At 33.1% G+C, this 17,355-nt stretch overlaps 3 protein-coding genes across 4 annotated transcripts; 1 reads left to right on the top strand and 2 right to left on the bottom strand.

Moving 5' to 3' along the window:
* Window positions 1-67: 67 nt before the first annotated feature.
* Window positions 68-3,311, bottom strand: LOC125862546 (cell division protein FtsZ homolog 1, chloroplastic-like). The gene is made up of 6 exons (XM_049542651.1): window positions 3,029-3,311; window positions 2,166-2,265; window positions 1,803-2,032; window positions 1,280-1,447; window positions 923-1,156; window positions 68-790 (listed from the first exon to the last, which is right to left on the bottom strand). Exons 1-6 carry the CDS (start codon window positions 3,287-3,289, stop codon window positions 524-526), a joined length of 1,260 nt encoding a protein of 419 aa, XP_049398608.1. The 5' UTR covers window positions 3,290-3,311; the 3' UTR covers window positions 68-523.
* A 2,951-nt stretch (window positions 3,312-6,262) lies between these two features.
* LOC125862539 (glycerophosphodiester phosphodiesterase GDPDL4-like) lies at window positions 6,263-13,220 on the top strand. 2 transcript variants are annotated; one of them, XM_049542638.1, is made up of 9 exons: window positions 6,263-6,463; window positions 7,520-7,813; window positions 8,518-8,633; window positions 8,838-9,339; window positions 10,085-10,123; window positions 10,594-10,878; window positions 11,224-11,366; window positions 11,943-12,420; window positions 12,718-13,220. In XM_049542638.1, exons 1-9 carry the CDS (start codon window positions 6,358-6,360, stop codon window positions 13,014-13,016), a joined length of 2,262 nt encoding a protein of 753 aa, XP_049398595.1. In that variant the 5' UTR covers window positions 6,263-6,357; the 3' UTR covers window positions 13,017-13,220. The 2 variants fall into 2 exon arrangements, with proteins under 2 accessions (XP_049398595.1, XP_049398596.1); XM_049542639.1 differs by having other exon boundaries at window positions 6,307-6,463; window positions 12,820-13,170.
* A 1,085-nt stretch (window positions 13,221-14,305) lies between these two features.
* LOC125862554 (uncharacterized) lies at window positions 14,306-14,901 on the bottom strand. Its single transcript, XM_049542662.1, has 2 exons — window positions 14,655-14,901; window positions 14,306-14,483 (listed from the first exon to the last, which is right to left on the bottom strand). The coding sequence occupies exons 1-2, from the start codon at window positions 14,899-14,901 to the stop codon at window positions 14,458-14,460; spliced, it is 273 nt and encodes a 90-aa protein (XP_049398619.1). The 3' UTR covers window positions 14,306-14,457.
* Window positions 14,902-17,355: the final 2,454 nt, after the last annotated feature.

Genomic DNA, 17,355 nt, shown 5'->3' with positions numbered 1-17,355 from the left:
TTGATACTTGTGGGAAGTAAAAGAAAAATATTAGTTATAAGTGGAAGTTACTTGGTTTAATTTCTCTGGAAACAATACTAGGTGAGTTGGAAAATGGAAAACATAGTTTCTCCATAGATTGTTAAATTCTCCATTAGATAGGTCCGAAGCCACTAGGCTGAAAGGAAAAGGAATAACAACAATGCTACACCCCAAAACTATACGGAGCCCTTCCGAATGAGTAATGGCCTAGATACAAGTTGTTCAGGTGAAAGTTACAAAAGCAACAAATTAAGCTTCTCCTACCAAGTTTGGTGAATACTTGGGTTGGCAGAAAGAAAATAATCAACTGGTACAAAATGTTACAGGTAGTAAACCTACTGTACATGCATGTTATAAGAGAAGAACACCAAATTTTGGTATGCATCTCGTAAAACCTTGTCATGATTTCTACAGCTACATGCAAACACAAATCTGACCCCTTGTGGAACAAATAAGTAGAGTGCAAGGAAAAAAAAGAATGTAGAGATAACAAACTTAGGAGCTAAAAGAACAGATTCCGAGCAGGTGGTTGAGGTTTCGTGGAAGGAGAGTTTGATGAGCTTAGAGTATCAGGTGATACCGTGCTCTCTGTGGTTCCTTTGCTGTTATCAACCAGCTTTGCTCCTCGAGGGTTGTTTAGAAGAGTATTCTGAAAGGACTGTGTGAAACCAGTTGCAATTATAGTGACATGGATCTCTCCATTAAAACGCTCATCCACAACAGCACCAAATATGATGTTGGCGGATGGATCAGCCAAACTTGTGACAACCTGTGAGGTACGTATTTTTCCAAGCAAATCACTATACAAATACTGCCTTGTAAATGGAGGATAAATGGTTTGTTTCAAGAACTTGAAAGTTTGGAAAAACAAAATACATAAAAGAAGGTAAGTTCAGTGCACCTGGGATACTATATTGACCTCCTGCAAAGTTATATCTTTCCCTCCAGTAATGTTATATACAATTCCAGTTGCAGATTGAATTGAAGATCCAATTAGAGGAGCCAGAGTAGCTTGTTCAGCGGCTTCTTCAGCACGGTTCCTACTGGAAGAAGCCCCAACTCCAAGCATTGCCGTTCCAGAATTTTTCATGATTGCCTTTACATCAGCAAAATCCACGTTTACCAGCCCAGGTATCTGCAAATAATCAGATGGATTCCAAAATTAGTTTAGTTTGGTTATATGAATCATCTGGATTCCCATGAAATTCAAAAGAGAACTTCGTGTGGATCAAATACTGAAAGAAATGAACGAACTCACAGTGATTATATCAGATATTCCTTGAACGCCTTGGCAAAGTACATCATCAGCAAGAAGAAAAGCATTTTGAAGTGGTGTCTGCTCATCAGCAATATCGAGAAGGCGATCATTGTGAATTACTACAAGAGTATCAACATTTTTTTGAAGTTTTTCAATTGCTTCCAAAGCCTGAAGATCACCATGATCACATTACAACCACGGAAGCATTTTGTTAGACGGGAACATATGATTTAGCATGGAAAAGAAAATCAACCAGTTAGTACAACTTTGAGCATCTTGTTGAGGTTTAGACTGCGTACAATGTTACCTTAGAGTTCAATCAAAAATCCTTTAAATTCACCATAGGCCACCTAACTACCATTAAAGGTTGGTGTATCCCAACCTCCCCCACACCCGAAAACACACACATATGGTAAACCCCACGTCTACGGCTTTCCTACTGGGGATAGAAACAGTGGATTTAGATGTCTGGCATGGAACAACCATAATTAGCTTCTTCAAAGATGATGAAAATGGCACTTACCTGCAAAGATCTTTTGCGTCCTTCAAAGCTGAATGGATACGTGACTACACCAACAGTCAAATAACCTGCTTCTTTAGCTATTTGAGCAACAACAGGAGCAGCACCAGATCCTGTACCTCCGCCCATGCCTGCTGTTATAAACACCATATCTGAACCTTTAAGAGTATTTGCAATGCTTTCCTTCGACTCCTCTGCTGCCTGTTCACCCAACAGAGGATTTCCACCAGTACCTGCATCTCTAGACGTGACTTATATCAATATATCAAGTTATCATAATCTATATAGATAGGTATATGTTTAACTGCTCTGAAAGAGAGCTTCTGAAGAAGGTTTTTTTCTACAGAAAGACAAGAAGGTGCAAACCAAGTCCACGAGTTAGAAGCTCTCCAATTTGAATTGGGTTCTCAGCTGTAGACTGCGACAATGCTTGAGTATCCGTGTTTATGGCATAGAAGTCAACACCCTATTATTGGACATGAAATGTTGAGATTTATCATGTGAAATGAAGATGTTAACAGTTGAATAGGGGTGTACATTTGTGCTTGGTTGAGTTTGTTATGGTGACAGATGAACTTATTTGAAAGAAATATTAAGTGATAAAACTAGAAATGGGGCCGATCAAACAGCAGTGAAAGTGATTTCTAGCTTGTCTTCCTTAGCCCACAAGGTTAGCATAACTCACACAATGAGAGTGCAACATGATAGTATAATCTGAATGCAAAGTATAAAAACATGGACATCATAATTTCAAACCAATACTAAAGCATCTTTCACTACACAATTATGTTGCTCGGACTCTCCAAAATTGTTGTTGAATTTTTCAAAATGCACCACTTTTTGAGTACCTGACATGGACCTGCAGAGACGGAATCAGGATTTGAATAGAAGTGTGTGGATTCCCACACATCTCAAATTAAATTCGAACCGTTGACTAAGAGAGTAGCAAAGCTTAATAGGTTCCTTTTCTGCTACTGGACCAACAACAAACTATACAAATGGATTCTCAAGTCGTAGTTCTTATATATTTATTGAATTTTTCAAAACAAATATAATAACCGCTCAAAAGTTATTGGCTTCCTACCACACAAATATTTTCGAAGAGTCTGAGCAACATGCCTAGACAGAAAATTCAAATCTGGCTACCATCTCAGGAGCAATTGAAGGAAAATGGTGATTGTACAAAAAATGCAATCAGATTTAGGAAATTTAAAAAACAAAATCCCCACCTGTAACCCGCTGCCGATCATACGGTTAACAGCATTATTGCCGCCGCCACCGACGCCGATAACCTTAATTTTGGCAGAGTTCTTCGGGGACAAGGAGCTGGAAATGCTGAAACGCTGTTGTTTGTTGAGGCATTTCCGGCGAGTCCTCGGAGGGAACCACTGTATAGGGACAAAAGAAGAGTGAATCCTATGGTAAAAATCTAAGGAATTGGAAGAAGAAGACAATATATCTCCTGTGTTTGAGAGTCCCAAAACGGCCATTGATGCACTCTGTGCTTTTTACCAACAATGAGGCTACAAGTATCTCAAAAAAAAAAATAAAAAATTGATGATTATGTTGATGGTTTGATTTGGTTATGTTTTTACCTCAAATAACTAACGGTTTATTACAAATCAACCCAATCAAATAGAGTGATTTTAAAAGTTTTTTTTTACTGAAATTACGTATTTAATAAGCTTTTGGTCATAAATTTATAATATTTTCCACTTTTTTAAAAAAATTATGAAGGTAGATTGATGAATATAGGATTATGTTTGATTATATATTTTACAAAGAATATGTGAAATGATATTTATGATTGAATGTACTTGAATAAAATTTCAAAAGTGAGTTAGAAATTATGTTGTAAATTGTTTTCTGAATCTGAAATTCGATTTCAAGTTTGTATACAGTAAAAATAGATAAGACATGTGACCAAGTCATACAATGACGTGTGGAAGGTAATAAAAACAATGATGATACCCAAAGTCTGAGGGTACATTCACTTCGTGAAATTAACGTCGGGATAAGGATTGAAATGCTCGCAGATAACCCGGTAGTCCATAAGAGATGTCGGACATTACTGTTCCACTCTTGAATCAAGAGAGGTTAATTCTTGGCAAACAGATCCCAAAAATTCATCCGATAAAATAAACAAATTCATCACACTATACACAATTGAATTCTTTTACCAAAAATTATAATTTTCTCTCTAGCAATTTCATTACTTGTTCATCAGTAACTTTCGAGCTTCTTCGAGGATATTTCCACAACACATGCTATATTTGCTTGATATTATTTAATACATTCAATTTGTCTTATTCAGTTATTATTTATGGCTTTGTTTATTTACATATTTCTTCATCTCTTTCAATTTCATCTATGTATCCTTTAAACCTCGCATATAAATGAGAGAATATGAGATATAATGCATAGCTTTAAGAAAGAACATGGATACATGACATAAAGATTGTACCTGCCTCAACACTACTACTTTTGCTTAAGTTTTCAATTCTGAATGAGATCAGATAGATTTGGAGCGAACTGCAGAGTGAGTAACCATTGATGAAGGAGATATACACGATAGATGCAAATAGCAATTATGGAGCCAGGTTCAATGGTTCAATGATGGAATCAGGTTCAATAACGAAACTACAATCAAAGAGGTTAAATAGCAATTATTGGAACAGAAGCCCTTTTGAAAGCACAAATAAAATTGGAGGGACTTCAGCACCTATAAAGGATTTCAATTTAGGGGTATAGATGTTGTTGCATTCCTTTACTCTTTAAAAGATTCACAAGACTTGCATGCCAAATTTTATAGCTAGCAATTGACATGACTATATTAAAGATAATAATGCTCCCATCATTTTATATCATGCTAATTTATCATGCATAAATAAAAAATTAAGATGAAATATGTAAAAACATGTCATATGTTTATTAAATTATTATTAGAAAATCGAGTAGGGATAAATTTAACTCTCCAACATATTCTACCAACCAAAACAAATTCTGCTGAATGGTAGTCTGAAACAAGCATCAAGAAGAGAGGAGCAAGAGAAAATTATAATTAATTGTATTAAGTAACTACTAGTCAAAAGTCACAACTAACCATCACAAATTCCTATACTAAACACAACTTAAGTGGGGCAATACTTCTATTACTACAACTTACTTTCATTTATAATTAGATTGCTTAATCGGGTTAATAATTACTTTTTCTAGACATTTTTATTTGTTCAGTTTAAACTTTACATGCTTAGTAAAGAATAGTGGTTGACTGTTCTCTCATAATACTCATATGGATTGATGTTTAGTCTTGGACTTTTAGAAATGATTTGAAGAATGAATAATTAATATTAAAAGTAAAACATGAAAAAAGATATTTCTTTTGATATGATAAAAGTGAAATATATTTTAAATACATAATGAATAAGTAAAAGTGAACGGAGTGAGTACTTAGGGGTCTTGTTTAGTATGAGAGAAAAGGAAGAACTAATTTCAAAATTAATTTTAGTATAAGTTTATCTCATGTTTGGTTAAGATAAAATCATGCAATAACTTATTTTTAGATTAATTATTTCAAAATTATAATGTTAATTTTATCCACATTAAAAATTTAATCACAAGATAACTTGTTTTTCAAAACGAGCACTTAACATAGTAACTAGTCACAAGTAACTACAACAAGTTCATGTGAAACTGCGAGGTAAATACAAGTTAAGTTAAGTGGGGTCGCGCAACAACTTCCATTACTACAACATTCATTTTAATTAATTACTCATGTTTCTGTTTATATAATACATCATTAATTTAGATCTCACGCACATTAAGAAATTAAGTAAGTTTATTACTGTATCTTTATTTAATACTCCTTCCATCCAATAATACTTATCCACTATATTAAAAATAGATATCCAATAATATTTGTCCACTTTATGAAATCTATGAATAAATATACACTTAGTTCCTATTTTACCCTTATCATTAATTATAGTCATTTCTCAAGACATTGTACTTATTATATTAGAAGTGTGATATAGTAAAATTATCCTTTTATTTATAATTTCTTAAGAGGTGTGCCAAGTCAATAGTGAACAACTTTTGTTGGACAGAGGGAGTACTTTTTTAAGTCAATTTTTCAATCATGAATTAATTAATTTAACCAATACACATGAATTATTTACTTAGTTTTTTTATGTTGATCAAATGTATATCTTCAAAATGTAATAACTTGTGCATTGATAATGTCTTTTATGCATTAATTTTGTGAAATGGTAAATATTAAAGATCATTTATTTTTAATTAGAAGTGGACTACATATAAATAGGAACTGAGTGAGTATAATTTAGGATGCTTAATGGTGTATATAGTTTCTAAATATGATTAAACAACACCAGCTCGAAAAAATTACCTGCTTTTGTTGCCTTTCTAAAACTCTCTACACTTCAAACTTTTTAAAATTGCTAAAACCTCTTTCGTCTTCTTTCATCTTCTTCATCATTCTGTCGAACCCAAATATAGTTCACATTCCCGACGAAACTTTCTCCGGCAATTCTCGCCGGAAATGTGGAATCTCCGGCGTCTCTCATGCTTATTTGTGCTCCTCTCCTGCTTCTCAGTTACTACTCAAGCACTTAACAATGCAACCACTAAATGGCTCACACTACACGGTAACTTCTTTTCGTTGCTTACTTTCCAATTACTTCCTCAAGTTTGGACCTTTTTTTTGTCAACTTTGAGTTAGCTGAACAATTTTCGCAGAGTGTATGAGTTTGGGTTTTTATTCAGGAAATTGTTAACCTCCAGAGTTCGCTTTAGTAATTTAGGTTTTTTCACCAAAAAAAATTGTTAGAGGATACTGATCAGAGTCTTTTGAGTAGAATTTCACGTCCAATGCTTCTCCAACCTCCCCACAGGGGAATTGAAAAGTTAATTAATCAGTTTGCCTTTTGCATTCTTTGTTATTCCTGTAATCAACATATATAAACATAAACGAAAATAATGGAAGGAAAATATAGTTCCAATCCCACAAAAGAAAATGAATATTCCTTAGGGAATTTAATCCCCTCACACTTGCCCAAGGTTTGGATTAATTCCTAATAGAACAGTGTTCTGTGATATTGTCAGTTGAAATTATAAAACTATAGTGAACTCAACAAACGAAGTAAATCACTTGATAGAAATTATTGTTTTTCTTTAAAAAAAATTATGCAAAGAAAAAGAGAAGAAATATATGAATTTTGTGTGCTTTTAGGAAGTAGAAGATTTTGTTTTTGAGTGTGTCAAATGAGGTGAAGCCTCGGATAATTTATAGCCATCAACAGGTGTGGAAGTGACTGTTGGGAAGAGAGGTAACTCTTTGTTGAAAAATTAATCCCGCAAATTTTAGTTGATTAACTAATTTCGTGCGAATTAATTTAAGTTAGAAAAGGGAATGAATTAATGAGAAATGAAAAATAATATTTGTCCAAAAATTCACATCATTTGCCGAATTCGAGCGACGACGACAACCTTTACTAGCTAGAAGGATTGTTTCTATTTAGAAGCACAAAAGATCTCCTCTTCATCACCAATGAGGGAGAAATGGGCTCTATTTTTCCTACGACTTATTTTATTCCATTTCCTAATTCACATTACACCTCATCTTTAAGGCTTAACCTTTAAAAAAACCAACATTCTTTACAATATTTCATAGTTAATATAGTGTTTTTGTTTCTTGTTTGCAGGACATGCACCATTAGTTATAGCACGTGGTGGATTTTCTGGATTATTGCCTGATTCAAGCTATGATGCATATATTATGGCATTGGAAACTAGTTTGCCCAATGCAATTATTTGGTGTGATGTGCAACTCACTAAAGATGGGGTTGGCATTTGTTTTCCTGACCTCAAGCTCGACAATGCTTCTGACATTGATTTTTACTTCAAAAATAAGAAGAGTAAATACTTAGTGAATGGAGTACCAACACAAGGATGGTTCTCTACAGATTACAATTTCAAAGATCTCGCGCCCGTCACCTGTAAGTCCAAATATGTTCCACATGTATATCATGTTATAAGTCGAAGATTCTGGAATCAATGTTTAAGAATAGCAATTTTGCTGCAATTTCCCTTCCTATGGTTTATGATATAAAGTATAAACAATTATTTGCAGGGACTTTGTCTCATTTACTATCTTTCTTTCTTTCCTTTTCCTGCTCTATATAATAAAGGGTTCTTCCATGTTGGATTTTTTTACTCTTTCTTGAAATGGCATGTTGGATCCATACGTAAATTTATTTGCACGCCACTGGTAATTTGCAACTCCTTGATGAACTGCAAAAGAAAGAACCCATCATTTCAGGACCGCATGTGGGCACATCTTCCTAAGTTGACTCCTTTGGTGAAGTGTGAATGGGCATACTTATACTCGAGAACATTATGCTAGTATTTATAATCCAATTGAAATAAAACCCTTCTCTCCATAAGTAATTTGAAATACACTTTTGATTCTTCACATATGTTTAAATCAAAGACAATCAGTAATGATGTCTAATAACTCGGCTTTTAAGACAAATACCTGCCGTAAAAAAATTAAAATTGGTATGGAAAATTATGTTGGTCATATAATCTAGAGAATCATAGCCTTGTTAGGGATGCTGAACTGATTACTTTGCTTGTAGCAGTTACTTACGGTGACTGAAGTTTCTACTGACTAAATATTACTTTTATTTTTTTTGGACAGTGAAGCAAGGAGTTTATTCACGAACTTCAAGATTTGATGGAACACAGCAAAGCATTCTTACTGTCCAGGATGTGGTAAACCAAGTGAAACCTCCGGGATTATGGTTGAACATCCAGGTACTTATTCAGTTGTGAAAAGTTTCCACTTATAAGGATATAATTGTTTGGTTTTAATTTATTTCAGATTCTTTTCATTTAAAGTTATCAATTAATGTGTTATTACAACATATTGTTGTATATCGTTGGATCTTGCTAAATGTTGCCTTGAGTTTGTGTTGGTACCACTTTTATTGATCCTTTGTTTTGCAAATCCTTTTGCAGCATGACAACTTCTTCGGCCAGCATAATTTGAGTATGAGAAGTTATATTATATCCCTGTCCAGGAGTGTTCTGATCAACTATATTTCATCGCCCGAGGTGAATTTCCTCAGAAGTATTCTGTCACAACTCAATTCACGAGTTACGAAACTCGTTTTCCGATTTCTCGGACAGAATGATGTTGAGCCTTCAACAAATCAAACGTATGGTTCTTTATTGAAGAATCTCACATTTATCAAAACCTTTGCCTCTGGAATTCTTGTTCCCAAATCTTTTATCTGGCCGGTGGACAACTCCCTCTACTTACAACCATATACGTCACTTGTCTTAGATGCTCATAAAGAAGGTCTTCAGATTTTTGCATCGGAGTTTGCAAATGATGTACCTTTTGCTTACAATTACAGCTATGATCCCACATCTGAGTATTTGTCCTTTGTTGACAATGGCAACTTCTCTGTTGATGGAGTACTGTCTGACTTCCCAGTAACTCCATCAGCGGCAATAGGTAACCACACTATAATTGATGAATAACAGAATCTCTGTGCTCTTATTGTTGCTTTCATAATATTAGTTGCTCATTCTAGTAAATTACTTGACTGTGAATACGATGACTTGTTGAAGATATCTTCAATTTTGGGCAGTCCCAGAATTTCTTTCATTTCTCAACAATTATTTCCTGTTTTCTGAATATCTTATTGTGTCCTTGGTGCAAAGTAAATCTAGGTAACTCCAAAGTTTCTGGAGGATGAAATTTTGCTAGTTTACAAGTCCTGAGTAGTGAGTAGAACTGCAATCAGGGTGTGTTGGACTTTGAAAATGCATAGGCTAATCCTAGAAGAACATAAATATAAATGTTTCTACACACATGTGTTATATATAGAGTCAAATTCATAAGAGTGGGTGGCCACTATAAAGTCCAATAACTGGTTTTGAGGTGATATGCTTGTCCTAACCTTAATTTGGGAATAAAAAGGAGACATGAAAGGAAAAGTAAATAGTTTTCTTCGAGATAAATGATCACCGATAGTGATATCAAAGAGCAGACAGTTGGACACACTAGATTTGTAAATGTGGTGGATAAGGTGAAGGTGATCGCAGTTACCTCGGTAATAGCTTAGATTTGAGTATCTGACAGGACCTTTTTTGCATTTTATATTCATGGATATTTTCAGTTGGTCTTGAAGCTCTGTGCTATTTCTCTTTCTACTGTGATAATCTTCATTATTCTTATACTTCTTGTAATGTTGCAGATTGCTTTACTCATTTGGATAAGAATGATAAATCTCGAGGTAAGCCTACTAACAACGCTCTCATTTTTGTTAGACCGGTCACCGGTGAATGTTGTTTTGCTCACTAGATGGCTTTTATACCCGAAATATGAAAATGCGAACCATTATCCTGCGAAACTTATGAGCTAGTACTGTACTCAAGGTTAAAATGGACTGGAAAAGGTTTGATTTGAGAAATTTTGAGTTTGAGATCAATTCTCTGGTCTAATAAAATGAGCTTGGTTTCAAATTACTATTCCAGAGAGACTCTTCTATGAAAGAGTAAGCGAAGAATTTGAGAATTATATTGTCTTGGAGATACCTTAGCTTTTCAAGAGAAAATAACCTTATCGAGTCATGTGAATCCAAGCTAGCACTTCTAAAGCTTTGTGCAACGACACGACCATGCTCATATCTTGAGTAGGACTAAATTGTTCTTCTGTACAAGACGTTATATCTCACTCTTTCTCCATTTTCCTGTTGGCCTACAGAAAAGCTTCTGATTATCACATCTGAAGGAGCAAGTGGTGACTACCCGGGTTGTACTGATTTGGCATATACAAAAGCTGCTTCGGATGGTGCGGATGTTCTTGACTGTCCTGTTCAAATGACAAAGGATGGAATACCCTTCTGCCTGGGCTCTATTAATTTGATAGATAAGACTACAGTTTTTCGATCGCCATTCACCAATATTGCTAGTACTGTCCCAGAACTGAACATAACTAATGGAATAGTCACCTTTAACCTTACTTGGGATGAGATTAATAGCCTGAAACGTAAGTCCAATCTACTTCCCTTTATATTACCTTACAACTTTTCAAACTAAACATCTACCATCTTCAAGTTTTCAAGATGCTGAAGATAGTATGTTTAAAGACAAAAGTTGTTGACGCATCTTCAAGTTAATGGGTTGAATTCAAACCTTATAACAAGAAATCAGCTTGTGAATTGCCATCTTTTTTGCTTGCGTATGAATAATGTAGATATACATTTTCTGGATACTGGTCAGTTAACTAAGTTAGTGACAAAGACTATTCTTTCCTCTTAAAATTAATAAGGTTAACTTCTAGCTTAGCATAAAATATTAACTAATGTACTTAACATGCTCTAATTTCTTGTAGCGGAAATAACAAACCCATGGTTAGAGTTTAGATTGTACCGAAATCCAAAAGCCAGAAATGAGGGAAACTTTGTTTCATTGGTGGATTTCTTGACATATGCAAAAAATGCCACAACTGTATCTGGTGTCATGATCAGCATAGAGGTGAGTTTATTTATTGCCGGTTCTGTTGACATTGTTAATACCAACAACATTATGTATCAGCAAATGTTAAGTCCATATTACATCTAAATGCTAATATCCGTTCTGCAGTAGCTTTATTCAACGTGACTTAAATTTTGACAGTCCGTAAAAGGGAATCAATATTCCATGAAAGCAAAGAACATCTTTTGGAATATGGATGCAATGATTTTTAACTTCGGTAGTTGACTTGATGGATTTTACCTTAATAGAATAAATCCTTTTTGCTCTTGTGGTTTATGTTTTGCATGCAATTGGCACTAAGGGCTGGAAAAATAATGCCTTGAGATGGAAAATTCCAAAATGGAAACGACAAAGTATTTCTCTTAGATGCAATAGTCGTTACAATTGCTTTTCAGTTTCCTATTTAGATCCTGTTTATGGCAAATAAGCAATACTTGTAAAATATTTGACTGATCGTCGAAATAAACGACATTTTTCTCAGTTTGTTTTAAGAAGCAAAATTTTACTGCCAGAAGGAAGCAACATAATTCCATACCTATTCATTTTTTATCTGTCGATGTTCTGGAACTTGTGCAGAATGCAGCTTACCTGGCAAATCAGGGATTTGGTGTAACTGATGCTGTTCGTGAAGCCTTAAGGAATGCTGGTTATAATAATCAGACAGCGAAGAAAGTTATGATCCAATCAAAAGACAGTTCAGTTCTGAAAGAATTTAAGAAAAACCGCTATGAACTTGTTTACAGGGTTGCTGATGATATCAGTGATATTGAGAGCTCAACTATATCCGAGATCAAGAGCTTTGCTAGTTCTGTAATTTTAACCAAGAATTCTGTTTTTCCAAGCGAGAGTAAGTTTCTTGTTGGGAAAACAAATGTGGTGGAGAAACTGCACTCATCAAATCTCTCAGTATACGTTCAACGCTTTAACAATGAATTTGTGTCTCAAGCATGGGATTTTTTCTCAGATTCATCCGTAGAGATAAACAATTATTTCGTTGGAGCTGGCATTGATGGTGTTATAACAGATTTCCCTCGCACAGCTGCTAGATACAGAAGTAAGTAATTCCTATATTTCCATCGCATTAGCTTCTCTTTATTTATCGTTCCCTCATTTTTTTGGTGCATTATCTGAAATTCATGCACATGCATCATGTTAGTACTGAATAAAAATTTTCCATCTACCTGTGAAAGTAAGCTGCAATCTGCCATATGGTGCTTTTTCTTGTGTATCAAAGTAAAACTACTACTGATTTGGGCATGTAGTGATTGTATTTGGAAATAGCACTGATTTGGGCAAGTATGGACTTACCCTGTGATTCAATACTGAGATATATTCATGTGCTGGGTTATAGGGAACCGTTGTTTGCGTTACAAAGTCCCACCACTGTATTTTAGCCTTGTTAGTCCTGGAGTTCTCCTACAATTCATGTCTCGTCAATCTTTGCCACCAGCAGAAGCTCCCAGCCCAATACTTACCGAAAGTGATGTGGTTGAGCCACCTCTACCTCCTGTTGCAAAGATAACCCCTACTGCTCGCAATGAGTCTACAGCTAATGCTGCTCACACCTCTCCAATCGGTCAATCCTCAGTTGTAGCCGGCGTTTTCACATGCTGCCTCACCATTCTTCTTGCTGATCTTGTCATCTTTTGATCTCAGTAAGACCATTTTGTGCAATTGTATCTCCATTTTGCAGTTAAATTTCATTTTTTTAAAAAAATGATTAGCCTATATTTCGTTTATTAGGTCAATCAATTAAATATTAAGAATGTAATTAATCTAAAATTATGTTAATCCTTTGGTAATATGAGTAAAACATGATAGGAACTTTTTGTTACCAAAATATTATAGCAGTGTTAAAAGAGATTGGACTTGCCCTTACCGAGACAATAGAAAATACCCTCCGTTTTTCAACTAGTATGTCGTCTACGTATAATATATGCAATAAAGTTTTTAACGAGTGATTTTCAGCTCCTTTGATGAGAAATACGAAACAAAAAAGAAAAAAAAAAGATCTCCCTGTTAATGATACCCGAGTGACTGAGTCCTTGGGGGAGAGAGAGAAAGGAGGCATTACTCCCAGAAAACGTGCAACCACCCTTTCCTTCCCGCTTCTTCCTTGAGATTCGATCTCATAGAGTTCAATCGTTGTATCGAGATTTTTATTTTTGGAACTCCTCGATAAACATCATTTTGCTTGTAGTCTTATATGTAAGGAGTGAATTTTATATACAATACTCCCTTCATCTCAAATTAATAGTCACTTATACAGTGCATTAGAAACAATCCTTCTATCCCATAAAGATAGGAATAAAATTTGTGTATATCCTACCTTTTTCATACTTCACTTTATGAAATTACGCTGGACTTGTTATTGTCACTACAAGAAAAGACATCTATTGCTACAAAATACATTGTAGCTAAATATGANAAAAATTATAGCTATTTAGGTACTTATTGCTACGATTGTTAGCAATTATAACAAAAATTAGGATTTAGCTTTGTCAATTTGATTTTCGTGGCTAAGAAATTTGACAAATTTTTATATAGCCACAAAATTCAAATTTTTGTGGCAATTACTAAATAATAGCTACGATTTTCAAATTCATAGCTTAAATTTTGTAGCTATAAACCCATTGTCTTGTAGTGTGTTTTTGCTCAAAAATATTATCCCAAAATGATAATCATTTTAAGAGTAAAGTTGGTTGTTATTTCCATTGTACCCTTAATATTAAGAAAAAAATTCCTGATGCATGGTTTTGACTTTCTTATTACTTTTTCTAGTGATACTTTTTAAATATTTCAGAAAATAGCGACATTATGTATATCAAAGGAATGTTATATTGGCCAATATATATCAAGAAGATTAAGAAACATAAAATAAAAATAAATAAAAAAAATGAAACTAATTGCAATTGACTTGATGAGAGAAACAACAATAATTAGAGAAAGAAACAATTTTATTGAATCTTAAAATTTACAAATACAGTGGTAAATTAATGAATTAGTTGAAATAAAATTTTAAAAACCACTATTTTACTTTTATTTTCTTTCCTTCCCCTACATTTGCATCCTTTGGTCCATTTCCAAGGCTTTAATTCTTCATGTTTTGGAGTCTCTCTGCAAAAGTAGAACATATTAATGTGTTATAAAATCATAACTAACTTACTATTATTAAACGTTAAAATCACATAACATATAGTATGTAAAGAAAACTTGATTCTAAAATAAGAAGATTTCGTCCATCAAACAGAACATATATAGAGTGACCCTTTTAGGTACGTTATATACCTTTGAGCAATTTAGCTGTGCAATCTTCATCGCACTTCATCTCACAATGTGTGTAACCAAATCCTGCATCGGAGCATACTTTTTGACAAATATTGTAACAAACTGTGTATTCAGTTGCAACAGCGTTAAATGCTTTTTTAAATTTTTCTGCGTTACTTTCTCCATCAGCCATGGAGACGTGTACAGATGAAGAAATCATAACGATGCATACGAGAAACATTGCAACAAGCTTCTTTGATGCCTCCATTTTTAAAAAATAAAATAAAAATAGTGCTTGTTGCTTGTCTTTTTTTTTTTTTTGTTGGACGATTTGTTTATGCTATTAATTCTCCTATTTATAGTATTTCATTTTGAGAATACACCTCAAATTAATATGGTGGATATCCAATTTTGTAGGATATTGGGGCACTCTAAGTTTTTTCAGATGGTTTGTTTGTGTTTTTATTATTCATTGTCAAAATAAGATCCGTTGAAAAAGGAAAAGAATATCATTATCATCTTATCAAAGATATCATCGGAATCAGGCTCAACAAGCTCTAATTATTACTTAATATTGATTCATTTCAATTGTTTTTAGCTTATCAATTATTTACATCATTCTTCTTTATTATCTCGTAATTACAATTGATTCAATTCACGTGTCTTTTAAATAACACTTACAAATTTAGTTATACTTTTTTAAAGGATAAATAAGTGCAATAATTTTTACTTTTTTTCTTGTGCAACAATAATGCTGGTATTTCTTCCGTTCCAATTTATATGACTTAGTTTGACTTGATACGAAGTTTAAGAAAGAATGACTTTTGAAACTTATGGACTAAAATAAGTTATAGATATTTGTGTGACAAGAAATTATTTTATTAAGGATAAAATTGGCATTTTAAAGTTAAGTTGTTACTCACTCCGTCCCATATTAGTTGATCATTTTCTTTTTTTACACGCATATTAGAAGGAAAAATTGTATAAAATAGCAAACTATTAATTTAAATTAAATGCTATAACCACAATTTGATTTAATTGTAACCCGTAGCAAACTGTTGCCATTTCGCCTCTCTCCCTGATTTTTTCGCTCGCCACTCTCGTTTCTCGTTGGGCAGTCTCTCATCGCCTCTCTCACTTTATACAAACACAAATGTATAAAATGTGTTTGTGTTTGTATAAAGCGAGAGAAAATTGTATATATATATATATATCTTTTCATTCCCCTCTCCCCCCTCTCCCAGATCTCGCTCGCCACTCTCCCATATCTCGCTTGCCACTCTAGCTTTATACAAACACAAATGTATAAATTGTGTTTGTGTTTGTATAAAGCAAGAGAAAATTGTATATACAAATAGAAATACATATATTTGCATCCTATACACTTATGATTATACAAATATAGATCTTCCCCTGCCCAGTTTTCTTTTGTCTTTCTCTCTTTCTCGCTTTATACAAACACAGATTATACAATTAATTCTTTTGTAAATGTATATCGAAGCAGATTATACAATTGCTTCTTTTGTATATGTATAGCGAAATATACATATTAATAGTCATAACAAACATAAAGTTTATTATGGAGCACAATTATGCAAACTATAGCTATAACATACAAATATAATTTTTAGGTTTGCTATATGTGAAAGTTGCTCTATAAAGAAATGATAAATAAGAAGATAATTTTACCAATTTACTCCTTAAAAAACTTGATGAAAATCTTGCTATACAAATAAATGTAAACACTAGTCATTTAAATATGGAGAAGATCCTACAAAGTAATTTTTGATAAAGTCGCTTTGAATTTAAATCTAGTCGTTTAGTTTTAAATATATGTCAAATTAAGTCCTAAATCGTTTTGAAATAAAATTTTATTATTCTAATGAGAAGAAATTTTTATGCAATTACTAGTTAATTTGAGTATAGAAAATATAGGGTTTAATTTTGAGTGTGGATTTTTTTAATCTCTACAAATCATGTAATTCATCCATTAGAGGTTTGAATTAAATTTTTTTATAAATAATTATTTTTTGAAATAAATAATTGGTTGATAGGATCAGGTTAGAACTACGAGTGGGTCATCAGTATTTTTTTTCCAGTTGGCATTTTTGTGTACCTAAAATTAGTCAAGGTATTGTCCTACTTGACATTAAAAAAAATAAAAAATTAATAAAGACATCTAATGATAAAAAAAAATGCTTTTATAAGGCATAAAACTATAATTAAAATGACCTTATAGGAAATCATATAAAGAAGAAAGATTCAAAAAAATAACTTTAATGAAATCTTCTCAATACACTATATCGATAACTAACTCTTCTTATTGAGTTTACGATATTTTAATTAATCCTCCATCTTATTATAATATAAAATAAAAAAAAGATGTAACAACATGATGGATCATTGTACAATGTACAGTGGGGAACATGCCAAAATGGGGGACTCAAATTTGGGTTCTTTGGAATTTGGATATATTGAAAACCTTAAAAAAATCATCAAGAAAAAGGGAATAACAAAAGAAACAATGATGATTCTTAACTACTTGCAATAAAATGACTTAAAAATTAACCCAGTTTTGATCCTTTTAAGTTTGTCAAAAATAAAGATTTGATCTTTATTAAATATTTATCAAATTCAAATAGTTAAGATTGACTTTTTACAACAAAAAACTTATATTGTATCATAGATAAAAAAAAAATAACATAAACTGCAAAATATGTAC

The sequence above is a fragment of the Solanum stenotomum genome, chromosome 4, assembly GCF_019186545.1.
Source record: "Solanum stenotomum isolate F172 chromosome 4, ASM1918654v1, whole genome shotgun sequence".
Taxonomy (NCBI): Eukaryota; Viridiplantae; Streptophyta; class Magnoliopsida; order Solanales; family Solanaceae; genus Solanum; species Solanum stenotomum.
Note: the sequence above shows the minus strand (reverse complement) of the source record. Positions and strands in the feature narration are given on the sequence as shown.

Coding starts and splice junctions, on each gene's coding strand:
- LOC125862546 (XM_049542651.1), bottom strand. CDS start 3,289: ATGGCCGTTTTGGGACTCTCAAACACAGGAGATATATTGTCTTCTTCT. Junction 2,266..3,028: donor TGATCGGCAGCGGGTTACAG/GTGGGGATTTTG, acceptor GTCCAATAATAG/GGTGTTGACTTCTATGCCAT. Junction 791..922: donor AGGTCAATATAGTATCCCAG/GTGCACTGAACT, acceptor CGTACCTCACAG/GTTGTCACAAGTTTGGCTGA.
- LOC125862539 (XM_049542638.1), top strand. CDS start 6,358: ATGTGGAATCTCCGGCGTCTCTCATGCTTATTTGTGCTCCTCTCCTGC. Junction 8,634..8,837: donor GATTATGGTTGAACATCCAG/GTACTTATTCAG, acceptor ATCCTTTTGCAG/CATGACAACTTCTTCGGCCA. Junction 11,367..11,942: donor GTGTCATGATCAGCATAGAG/GTGAGTTTATTT, acceptor GAACTTGTGCAG/AATGCAGCTTACCTGGCAAA.
- LOC125862554 (XM_049542662.1), bottom strand. CDS start 14,901: ATGGAGGCATCAAAGAAGCTTGTTGCAATGTTTCTCGTATGCATCGTT. Junction 14,484..14,654: donor CACAGCTAAATTGCTCAAAG/GTATATAACGTA, acceptor CTACTTTTGCAG/AGAGACTCCAAAACATGAAG.